The sequence below is a fragment of the Procambarus clarkii genome, chromosome 83 (assembly GCF_040958095.1).
Source record: "Procambarus clarkii isolate CNS0578487 chromosome 83, FALCON_Pclarkii_2.0, whole genome shotgun sequence".
Taxonomy (NCBI): Eukaryota; Metazoa; Arthropoda; class Malacostraca; order Decapoda; family Cambaridae; genus Procambarus; species Procambarus clarkii.
Window position 1 is genome coordinate 2,264,128 of NC_091232.1, and position 13,242 is coordinate 2,277,369.

Genomic DNA, 13,242 nt, shown 5'->3' on the forward strand with positions numbered 1-13,242 from the left:
TGACCCCTGTGACACTCAATTATTGTTGTTTTAGATTCAGCTACTAGGAACAAAAAGTTCTAAGTAGCACGGGTTATGGTGAGCCCGTAGTGGACTTACTTGGCACAGGAGCGGGGTTGTAACTCGGTTCTTCCCCCTCGCCCAATGCTATCTTAGATTTATCCAGCCTTGACCGCCAGCTGTAGGGTCAAGGCTGTAGAGACAACAATCCCCTCGCTGGGAATTTTAAGACAGGAAAAATAAAAGCAGCAGCGCATATGAAGCCACCAAGAAACGTCATCTCTTTACCCCCCCTTCCCATTTTTTTTTTACACTCCCTTCTGGTCCTGAAAAGTTATTCCTTCTCTTCCTCCCCATATTTTACCTCGTGCCTTATCCCCCCCACTTTTTTATCTTCCAGTTCAAGGTGTTTTTCTCCTCGTTACAGCTGCAGATGAAACTGGGCAAGAGGAGGGGATTCAACCACGAAGTCCAATCTGACGTTTGTTGGGGGCATTCAAGTCCTATTCCCCCTTCGTCCCCCCACATCAAGGCTTTCCTTCCACCTTCTTTCGACCTTGTTGTCCTCTTTTTCCAAAGTCAGTCTTTTCCCCCCCCCCCCTTTTCATGCCTCCTTTTTAATCATAGGAGCTCGTCTGCTGGCTTTGTTACAGCTTCGTCCTGTTATATCCTACTTACCGCCTTCCTTTCCCCCCCTCTTTCTATCCCTCTCTTTTTACTACCCCGCTCTCTCTCTCTCTCCCACCCTTCCCTCTCTTCTCTCTCCTTTCCGGGTGGAGGAAACTAATATAGCGGACTGCTTGTATCACATTCTTGTCTGCGGTACTATGAAAGATGTTACTACTGGCCATCACGGACACGCCCCTGGACTCGACACCGGCCCCACACACACACACACCCAGGACCAGACGACGCGGCCTCATCTGGACCGAAAGGCGTGTCCTCCAATGGTCTCTGCAGACTTTTTTATTCTGGCCATAATCAAAACTTTCCAATGCATAAAATACGACAAGTGCGAATATTCGCCTCCATCTCACGTTTGACGGGAGTGGCCAAGTTCTCGTCAAGTTTAAATTTTGCCGAAGATGAGAAGAACGTGAATATATATTTATATATTATATAATATAATATATAATATATATATACACATATACACATACTAAAAGAATAGGGGTGGTAGGAGAAGACAATATCAAAGTGTTCAGTAAGGATCCACAAGGTCATCTCTGAGTACTCTTTATTTTCTTCTCCGAGGCTATGGGTCCCTACACTTGCACAAGAGGTGGTACCCCTTTTAGGTTTTGAATTTTTTTTTATATATATATGACCTAGGCCCCCGACAGAGGCAGAGCTGGCTACCAACATCATATGGACACGAATGAGTGGTTTGTGAATTAACTCATTCGTAAGCGCTAGAGTTTTTGATTACCCAATGATCCGTGCAGGAGGAGGAAGTTAACTATCGGGAGAAATCGCCAAGCCATTACGACTATATACCACTAGGAAGGGGTCAGGATAAGGATTTGGGATGGGACGGGGGGAAAGGAATGGTGACCCAACCACTTGTGGACTAGTCGGGGCATGAACGCCGACCTGCATGAAATGAGATCGTTGCCCTACCGTCCAGCCCAAAGTGGCTGGGCTTGAGCCATTCAGGAGGCTGCTGCTGCTGCTTCCTCCAAGGATTTTTTATTGTTGCCGCCGAAGGCGGCTAGTTTATTGTGCACCCCCATACTCATCCTGTGAGCGGTAGCGCAAAAGCATTACAGAGGGCACAAAAGGTCTTTATCAGACCTCATCTTAGATTATTACATAAACAATTTCTTCAATCCTTCACACCTTATAGATACAATGTCGGCTAGTTACAGAGAAAGTGCTATTACAAGAGCTACATATTTACAGTAAGTCATCATACATTAATGGTAGGTCTTGTCGTTAATACATAATAGTTTGGCCAATGGGGATATTACAGAGTCATAGGGAAGCTTCTGTTTATTATTAGTCCTCACAATACACTACTTGTTTCTGAATCTCATATGTCGTTCATCTACTGGAAGCAAAATGTGGGTACAGTGCAAGGATTTCAGGTAATTTATCCATGGTAATAAGATAGGTTGCCATATCATACAGAGTGAGCTTAGATTTATCTCTAAAAGGCTCAATTTTACAACAATCCAAGATATAGTGTTCGAGTGTGTGTCCCTGCCTATGTCCACACACTTTAGTGCCGGACTAACCGGGCTGTGGTGGGCCTGCGGGCCGCTCCAGGTAATAGCCTGGTGGACCAAACTTTCACAAGTCAAGCCTGGCCTCGGGCCGAGCTTGGGGAGTAGAAGACCTCTCAGAACCCCATCAACCAGGTATCAACCAGGTATCAACCATTACCCCACATACTCACCTTATCTTTGGCTAAGAGGAGTTGTTTGACGACGACAGTGTCCGCCAGGAGGAGGACGCGGGTGACCGAGGAGAGCAGGCAGCGGGCGGCGCGGATCATAGAGGCACGGTACTCCGGTCTGCTGCCTCCGCCCACACCGCCCGCCCCACCCTCCACAAAGTTAGCCTCGGCTGTCTCACACAGCTTCTCGATGGCCAGACCTGAAACACAACACACCCAAGGTTAATTATCCGCTGAACGACTCTTGCTTGCATTTGATAAATTAATAAATTGTATTGGCTCCAAATTCAACCTCTGTCTCTGTCTCTCTCTCGTTACCATGTGAAGATTCCAACCCATCCTCTTGTTCAGATAGTACTTTCTGTGACTATGTGAACCATGATACACATCCAGCTCTCTCTTAGTGTTAAGACCAAATGACAAAATATTTAAGACATGATTTTCCTTCTCTAAAGCCACGCTGGCGCCTAGGGAAAGCACATTTTTACTAAGTACTCCAAGAATCGTCTTGACACAAGTTACTCCAGAACCTTACATGGTAGACTGCCAGCGTCACTGACGGCTTCTTTCGTTTCCAGTCTTATTTTGCACATATAGGGACCACAAAAGTTGTTTCCCCTAACTCTGGTAAATTCATTCTTAAGAGTTGCAGAGGGATAACTCAGTGCCTCTGTTGCTTCTTTCAGGATCTACGATGAGACTTTCTAATCCCATATTACCTTCATCCTGTCCAGTTCCTCCTGGTGTCTCCTCACCATTTATTCAATAACATTTTCATTCACTGATGGCGATTTGTAACCTAGATTCCCCCATGGGCGTATTTTGTGCGTGCGTGTGCGTGCGTGCGTGCGTGTGCTTTAGGACAAGGCTCTGGGATCATAACTTATTAATTATACATTTGTGACGTCACTAAAGGTTCTCATTATTCACTTAGAAGAAACAAGAGCTTCCAAGTCGCTTTTCCGAGGGGTGTGAACGGGGAGAGGGGAGAGGAGGGGGAGACTGAACGTGAGGGCCAGGAATGGGAGCCAAGGAAGGGGAGCCGGTCTGGGGAGCTATAAAATAGCTGGAAGAGTCGTGGGGTAGTCTGGAAGTGCTGAGGGAGGGGGCCAAAATGGTCGTTGAGGGTGGGAGATGGGGGCAGGAAAGGTCGTTGGGGGGGGGGGGGGGGTGACAGGAAGGGTCGTGGAAGGGAAGGGCGTGTCACGACTAGACAAGATGACCCAGGTAGCCGGACCCTTCGATAGTAGTTAATGAAATTCTCATTATGTAAATGAGTGAGGACCCCGCTACGGAAGACGGCGCTCTGCTGAATTCCTCAGCAGAAGCAGAAGAGGTAAGCAGAACAGAAGCAGAGGCAGGAGAAGAGATAAGCAGAAGAGAAGCAGAAACAGGAGGTAGATTATCAGTTTCAGGTAGAAGAGAAGGTTAGACAATTACGAGGAGAAACGCCTACATAGCACTCTGAAGGGATAGAAGGACATGCAGCTGGGATAGGACGGAGGGAAGGTATGGTAGACGCACGAGGCAGAGAAACAGGGCAGGAGGAAGAACATAGAAGAGAAAGGAAAAGGAGATGGAACAGTAGCAAAAAAAGGGGGGGGGGGAAGTGCAATGAATAGAAAGAGAGGAGGATAAGAAAGCGAAGAAGGCCTTTGAGAACGAAAAGAAATATGCTCAGAAATAGGGGTAAAGAAACAGAGGGAGAGAGAGAGAGCCAGATAAAGCAAGGTAGGCGAGAAAGATCCGGCTTCAGAGGCGTATTAAGGGAGGTCGGTGGAGGGCGTGGCAAGGTCAGATATCCTTGCTAACCCCCCTATCACCACCTTCACTATCACCCCCTATCACCACCTTCACTATCACTCCCTATCACCACCTTCACACGTAGATAGGCACCTACCTATCACCACCTAGTGCAGACGAAGAGCCACAATAACGTGGCTGAAGATATGATGACAAAATCACACACCAGAAGATGAAGAGACTACGTCGTCTCCTTCTGGCCCTGGATTCACGAAGCAGTTACGCAAGCACTTACGAACGTGTTCATCTTTCCTTAATCTTTGACGGCTTTGGTTACATTTATTAAACAGTTTACAAGCATGAAAACTTTCCAATTAACTGTTGTTACTGTTATAAACAGCCTCCTGGTGCTTCGGAGCTCATTAACTGTCTAATAATTGTAAACAAAGTCGCCAAAGATTGAGAAAAGATGTACAGGTTCGTAAGTGCTTGCGTAACTGCTTTGTGAATCTGACCCCTGACGTCTGGTTTGGTCGTTATATCAACACCTACCTTCCAGCACCTACCTTCCAGCACCTACCTTCCAGCACCTACCTTCCAGCACCTACCCTACAGCACCTACCCTACAGCACCTACCTTCCAGCAGTAACAATTACCTTTACAGTTCATTATATACATAAAATAATTTGGACACAGGTGAGCAACATCATTAGTAAATTTCCCGAGAAAACTAACTTTTAGAACGGGTAATAAAATCGTATTTGCAGAAACTTTACAGGAGGACCTAGACAGACTTTAAAGTATGCTGAAAATGAGCAGATGTAGTTCAATACTAACAACTTTATTTTATTTATTTTATTTACATATATATACAAGAAGGTACATTGGGATTGTGAGGATACATAGCATAGTAAATACATTCTTGTAAAGCCACTAGTACGCGCAGTGTTTCGGGCAGAGCTCAGGCTTTTCTTATACAACTATATAGCTGTATAAGAAAAGATACCAAATATCAAGTGATCAATTATTGAATGTTTGATGTAATTTAGGCTGACGTTTCACTTGCGGGACATCAAGTGAAATTGCGAGTATTACTTTGTGAAAAAAGATTCTCCAAAACCACGTTAAATATCTAAAAAAAAATGCATAAAGACTACATAATTATTTAGAGTAAACAAAGTCAACAGAGTACCAAATTCCTACCTAATGGGTCAAAAAAATTAAACCTTTGTTACCGTAAACATTTATGTAACTATGCCCGACCGCAAGTATACACAGAGAAGGTTTATTCCCTATATTTTTTCTTTATAATGAGACTAAAAAAATATTTACATTCCATAGAAAAGCGTAGCGTGGAACAGTGCCGCAGGGAGTGGAACAGTGCCGCAGGGAGCGGAACAGTGCCGCAGGGAGTGGAACAATGTAGCACAGAGAGGTGGAACTCTCGCAGTCTAAACTTTAGATTTACATCACCTCGTTATTGTAATATCTGGGCGCCATTCATTTTTCTTACTACTGTTATATCCTCCTTTAACGACAGAATGGAGAAGAGAGAACAGAGCCGAGAGAAAGCAGAGAGAAAACAGTAAACGGAGTGTGAGGATAAATCGCGCAAGGGATAAGAGGATGGTAGATAACGAGAAGAGGGGGAGATGGGGAACTGAAATAGAAGGAAAGGAAAAGCAGGCCAGACAAGCAACATTATGTATGTTTATGCGTGTTAGGCTGCGCAAGGAATACCTCTCAGGAAGGAAGCAAAGGTTCACAGTGAGAGTTTCACAGAAATCAGTTTGAAGAGTGCTAAGAAGCGATAGAGTGCTATGTCTGTTCTAGGACCAATCACATCCAGGTATATTTCAACGACCTGACAAGAAATGTCCATGTTAATGCAATATGAGAAGTATCAGAGTAGAGGAGGACCATGAGACTAGATAAATCTATCTTGATCCACTCCATACGTCTTAAAAATGGTTACTGAACTTTAACCCAGCCAAATGCAAGGTTATACAAAATGGAAGAAGAGCTAGAAAATAAAATTGAGAAAGGTCAAAAGACGTGCAACATGGCTCGTTGCTATGTTGTACGAGCTATGTGCAACACTGAGCCCTGGAGCCCGCCGTACTGGGGAGACGAAGAATAGAGATGGGATATGATAACTACATACGAAATACTATGAGGGAAAATTGTTAGGGGAAAACAATTATGTTAAAAGCTAGTAGCACCTGAGCCAGACTATAAATGGAAAAGTATATAAACTAGTTGATGCGTAATATATATATAAAATAGTAGATACGTAAATATATAAACTAGAAAAAAATGGGTCGGGAGTTATTACATTCAACCTGTCCTCACACTAGGCTGGTTAAAGCAGCGGCCGTCCTCCCCACACGCATTCATCAATTTTACCATACTGTGTATTAAACATTGGTTTGTTCTCATATATAAATTAATAATATTATACTTAAAAATTCTACGTATAGTTAGGCATAGGTTAGGTTCTGTTGGCGATTATTCAATCCGTCCTCAACTCGAAGTCCATTCCATCCAGCGGTCGACCCCACAGACGCATTCATAAATTTTAACATGCTGTTCATTCGAAACGGGAATTTCCTCAAGTGTAAATTAATATTATAATATATTAGAATATTGTGTATATATAGGCATAGGTTAGGTCAGGTGTTTAGGTTCTGTTGGCGATTATTTGTATTTGTAGTACGTGGGTGAAGCATTTATAGCGTTGTGATTCGAACAAAATTCGTCAGTGAAACACTTGTTCCAGATATGTTCGAACGTCAGCAGTTATGAGTCGTGTGTAAACCGCTTTTCATTCATAAACAGGGGGTTTGGCGGGTGCATGGAATCACTTTTGGATCTTTGTTTGGAGGACGGGCTGAATTATTTATATTTGATGTACGTGGGTGAAGCATTTATAGAACTGTGGTTTGAACAGAGGACGTGAGCGAAGCACTTGTTCCGGAATTGTTCGGACGTCACCAATTGTGACAAGTCACAACTGATCGGCAGCTTTTCATTCATAAACAGGGGGTTTGGCGGCTAGATTAACGAGTCGTTTAATGCGAGGACGGGTTGTTACATTAGACAACTGTTGGTTGGAGATGCGAGGTCCATATGAGCTAAAAGAACGACACATTTTGCCTACACGCAAAATAGGTGAACACACCCACTCTCTCTCCATACACAAAGCACACGATAATACACACCAGAGCACGGGAAAGTACACACACCTTTGACACCTCAGTCCACGTTCCTTGCCACTGTCCGGGTTCACACCGTCCGCCGACCCTGGACCCTGGCTTATGTTTAACGCGCGTAGGTAAATCTTACTGAAATTAGCAGCAAACTACTCCTCCACTCCACCCCCTGCTCCTCTAATTACACTTTCCATTACCTCTTTATGGATATATATTAACTAACTTTGACAGTAAACGAGCTAGCACGATTAACATTCAGTTTTGTTAAGATTTCAACACCTAAATGCTTGTTCCTCGAACGCTCATAAAAGGCCGTTTTGCACTCGCTGTAATTTACGGCTGCCACATAGAAAACGGGATGAAATTACTGAAGCAAACTTTTCTCTTTGCAAAATTTTACACGTGATAAATACCCAGACACGAAGGCATTTAGGATACACGGCTTTAAATGTATATATAATAGAATAAAAATGAATGTAAAGAATCAATGATATTCGAAACGCGGGTCTTTAAAAGCAGATGCCTCTACCTTCCAGCCCAACTACTTGGGCTGGAACGGTTTCGCTTCATGCAGGTCGGCGTTCAATCCCCGATCGTTCAAGTTGCTGGACACCATTCCTTTCCCCCGTCCCATCCCAAATACTTATCCTGAACCCCCTTTCCCAGTCCTATTTAGTCTTAATAGCTTAGCGCTTTCTCGGTTACAGTCCCACTCCTGTGCCAATAAGTCCACTACGGGCTCGCCATAGCCCGCGCTACTTGGAACATTTGTTCAGAGTAGCTGAATCCAAAAAAAACACCAATGCTTTCTCCTGATAGTTCTCTTCCCTTCAACCAGACTACATCTACCCCCCCCCCACGACCAGACTACACCCCCCCCCACGACCTGACTACATCTCCCCCCCCCCCCTCCACGACCAGACTACATCTCCCCCCCCCCCCACGACCTGGCTGTATTAAACAAACATTAACCAGAAAAAACTCAATTAGTAAAAAAACCATCGTTCCTGCCGTTGTTAATGCTAATTACGTGGAAATTATTAACAGCCAATCGAGTGTTGATATTTCAACCCATCCTGCTGCCTCTGGTAAATGTGCAATAGTTTACATTGTGTACATATGTACTATCGTAACTTACTAAACAATATTTTCGAGATGATGCTTTGTGATGTAAAAGAAAAATTGGAAATTTTTTTGTTCAATGACTATGTAATTATTAATCTGGGGCCAGATTCACGAAAGCACTTACGCAAACACTTACGAACGTGTACATCTTTCCTCAATCTTTGACGGCTTTGGTTACATTTATTAAACAGTTTACAAGCATGAAAACTTCCCAATCAACTGTTGTTATTGTTATAAACAGCCTCCTGGTGCTTCGGAGCTCATTAACCGTTTAATAATTGTAAACAAAGCCGCCAAAGATTGAGAAAAGATGTACAGGTTCGTAAGTGCTTTCGTGAATCCGGCCCCTGGTTCCTCCATGCTTCATCGACACATTCTCGCTAACATCAACTCACATGTATTAATAAAATTACATAAAACATAGTTGTATATTTACACAAGCCTTGGCCTGTATAAATGAACAATAAATACAATGAACAATAACTGCATTACACAAAGCCACTAATACGCAGGACGTTTCGGGCTTAATATGAACAATAGAGAAAATAATGCAACGGGCTCACCATAGCCCGTGCTACTTGGAACTTTTTGTTCCAAGTAGCGAATCTTAAACAACAAGAAAATAATGCTTTGGCACAAGGGCCCAGTAGCCTCAAGCCAATGTAACGGTACACATGGATACGCTGTACAACGTCTTTTTAAAAAATGCAAATCTACTACAAACTGGTCTTATCCCTTCACCCTCTACTGCTGCTCACCATCACTGCTCAGCACCACCGCCGCTCAGCACCCCCCCCGCACACCTTCGTACTGCACACTGCAGATAATCGTCCACCACAACCGATTCTCTGGCAACCAATCTTTAGACAAGCTCTACCCGCGGCCAACCCCAAAACTCCTTCGTCACTTTTAACTCAATAGATATTCAATATCGGTATTGTCTTATAAATTTCTTATATATAAATTAACCATACTATAAATTAAATATGTTATATAGTTCGCCCCGAATTAGCTTAGGCTAGGTGTTCAGCCTCTGCTGGTATCCAGAGAGGTGTGATTCGACCGCCAGCGAAGCACTGTTCGATAAAGGATCGAACGGCATTAGTTGTGAGTCGCGTGTTAAGGCGTTTTCCTTCATATACGGGACTGTCCGCTGGTTTATAGAGTATTTTCCCAATGTTAATGAGGACGCACAGTTAACGTAAATTAACGTACACCTCTCTGAATAACGTCACTCTACACAACATGGCTAAGGAAGCCTAAACGCCCTGCCTAACCTAGTTTACACCTACCTAAATACACCTCTAACAAGCATCGTCTAACGATCGGGGGAAAACGCGACAACAATTTTCTAAGCGGACACTTTTGAAATTGACCAAAACGTGAAGAAATAGCAATATTTGTGTTAGTTGTTCTTGCTACGGGAGGCCTCTTCCCGCCCCAGTATGACGGGGATCTTAGACATTCTTAATAAGTAATTTAAGAAAACAAATGGGCACTTTAAAGGGGTGAGAATAGCTTGAGCTACCTCATCGCTTTGTGTGTAATTTATACCTCAATAAACATTTCAATTTCAATTTCAATTTCAATAGACACTAATTTGACTTAGTCGGAAAAGCTTATCGGAAAGATTTTAAAACACGTTATAAACATAATAAAACAAATATTAATTAAAAAAAAATAATGTTACATGAATTTTGAATCATTTAATCGTTAAAACGAGCCTAAATGACCGAATTAGAAGCATTTAACGAGGAAAATATTGGGATGTGAATATTGTAGCGAGAAGGTTTAACGATGTCGTTATGATGTCTGTAAAACGAAATAAAATAATGTATACCATCAACAGTTGGAAGGTAAATGATATGTAATTATATACATTAAACTCCACAGCCACCACAACAATACCCACCACAGCCACCACAACAATAGCCACCACAACAATAGCCACCACAGCCACCACAACAATACCCACCACAGCCACCACAACAATACCCACCACAGCCACCACAACAATACCCACCACAGCCACCACAACAATACCCACCACAGCCACCACAACAATACCCACCACAGCCACCACAACAATACCCACCACAGCCACCACAACAATACCCACCACAGCCACCACAACAATACCCACCACAGCCACCACAACAATACCCACCACAGCCACCACAACAATACCCACCACAGCCACCACAGCCACCACAACAATACCCACCACAGCCACCACAGCCACCACAACAATACCCACCACAGCCACCACAACAATAGCCACCACAGCCACCACAACAATACCCACCACAGCCACCACAACAATACCCACCACAGCCACCACAACAATACCCACCACAGCCACCACAACAATACCCACCACAGCCACCACAACAATAACCACCACAGCCACCACAACAATAGCCACCACAGCCACCACAACAATACCCACCACAGCCACCACAACAATACCCACCACAGCCACCACAACAATAGCCACCACAGCCACCACAACAATACCCACCACAGCCACCACAACAATAGCCACCACAGCCACCACAACAATAGCCACCACAGCCACCACAACAATAGCCACCACAACAATAGCCACCACAGCCACCACAGCCACCACAACAATAGCCACCACAGCCACCACAACAATAGCCACCACAGCCACCACAACAATAGCCACCACAACAATAGCCACCACAGCCACCACAACAATACCCACCACAGCCACCACAACAATACCCACCACAGCCACCACAACAATACCCACCACAGCCACCACAACAATACCCACCACAGCCACCACAACAATACCCACCACAGCCACCACAACAATAGCCACCACAGCCACCACAACAATAACCCCCACAGCCACCACAACAATAGCCACCACAGCCACCACAACAATACCCACCACAGCCACCACAACAATAGCCACCACAGCCACCACAACAATACCCACCACAGCCACCACAACAATAACCACCACAGCCACCACAACAATAGCCACCACAGCCACCACAACAATAACCCCCACAGCCACCACAACAATAACCACCACAACAATAGCCACCACAACAGTAGCTATCATAACAAGCATTACAACAATGCCACAGTAATTGGGTCCCCAATTGTTCTCGTGTTTAATCGTCGTATTTGAGAGGTTTATTGAATTTTAAATGGACATTGAGAGACGGAGCAAGCCAACTATTAGTACACACGTTCCTAGTTTTCCATCTTGCCAGCATTGTCTAACAATACCTTTTTCCACCACCTGGCCACTTCCTCCACCACCTGGCCACCTCCTGCACCACCTGGCCACCTCCACCACCTGGCCACCTCCTGCACCACCTGGCCACCTCCACCACCTGGCCACCTCCTCCACCACCTGGCCACCTCCTGCACCACCTGGCCACCTCCACCACCTGGCCACCTCCTCCACCACCTGGCCACCTCCTCCACCACCTGGCCACCTCCTGCACCACCTGGCCACCTCCACCACCTGGCCACCTCCACCACCTGGCCACCTCCTCCACCACCTGGCCACCTCCTGCACCACCTGGCCACCTCCACCACCTGGCCACCTCCTCCACCATCTGGCCTACCCGCTCACTCTTGCCATAACTAATCTCAAGATACACTACAATGTTTGAAAAGAAGTATTGTAAAACCTGAACAAGTTTACATTTAATTTAAACTATTAGCAGACTGGCTAATAGTTTACCTGAATAAACATATTTCAATTTCAATTCAATATGACCCCATTTGAGAAGTCATGACCTCAATTAAAAGAAGTATGACCCCCAGCTGAGAGAGAGATGACCAACTGAGAAAGCTGTGACCCCAGCTGAAGGACTTATGACCCCAGCTGAAGGACGTATGACCCCAGCTGAGGCAACTATGACCCCCCTCCTCCCCCTCATTCTGAGGGGAGACTTGGCCTTAGGTCTGACCAAGCTGCAAATCTATCCCGTCTCATCCCAAATCCTTATCCTGACTCCCTTCCAAGTGCTATATAGTGATAATGGTTTGGCGCTTTCCCCTGATAAATTCCTTCCTTCAGCCTCTTCTTCCCCCCTCACCTCACCTGGTCGAGGACCGGGCCGCTGGGACGCTAAGCCCCGAAACCATCTCAAGGTAACCTTAAGGTAAGGTTACCTGACACAGCTTAAAGCAGATACCTATAATATTTTATACCTATAATAACGCCCTGTTCACTAACTAGCCCATCCTCCTTCAGTACCTATAGCAGCTAGTTGGTGTAAAGTTCCACCACCACCAGAGGGAGCCGGGCGGCCGAACGGACAGCACACTGGACTGCGAGAAACAAGTGGCAAAGTTTCTTTCACCCTATGCCCCTATTACCTAGCAGTAAAATAGGTACCTGGGTGTTAGTCAGCTGTCACGGGCTGCTTCCTGGGGGTGGAGGCCTGGTCGAGAACCGGGCCGCGGGGACACTAAAGTCCCGAAATCATCTCAAGATAACCTCAAGATAACCACGTAATGTTTCACTCGCCAAACGTTCACTTATGTACGTTTGAATTAGCCCTAATAACAATCAATTAACTCTAATGTTAAATCGGAAATGAAAACAAGGAACCTAACCTAGTTTAGCTCATCCAAGCAATCCTAATTCTAACACTCGCATTCTTAGGCCTAATTGAGTACATTTATATCCAAGACTAGGCCTAAGAATATTTAAGCTTGGCTTTTGCTGTTTGACTAAAAGGGCTATATATAGTCTTAATGGCTTGGCGT

General features: G+C 44.8%; 1 protein-coding gene across 9 annotated transcripts in view; it reads right to left on the reverse strand.

The window, feature by feature from the left end:
• alpha-Catr (alpha-catenin related) overlaps nt 1-13,242 on the reverse strand; it is a 318,532-nt gene that overhangs the window by 50,300 nt on the left and 254,990 nt on the right. For 8 of the 9 annotated variants that reach the window (XM_045759535.2, XM_069316274.1, XM_045759536.2 and 5 more), the window contains exon 3: nt 2,399-2,598. In XM_045759535.2, coding sequence (XP_045615491.1) covers nt 2,399-2,598 — 200 coding nt within the window. Of the gene's footprint in view, nt 1-2,398; nt 2,599-9,236; nt 9,391-13,242 lie in introns of those variants that run through there. The other variant, XM_045759532.2, reaches the window with a different exon arrangement.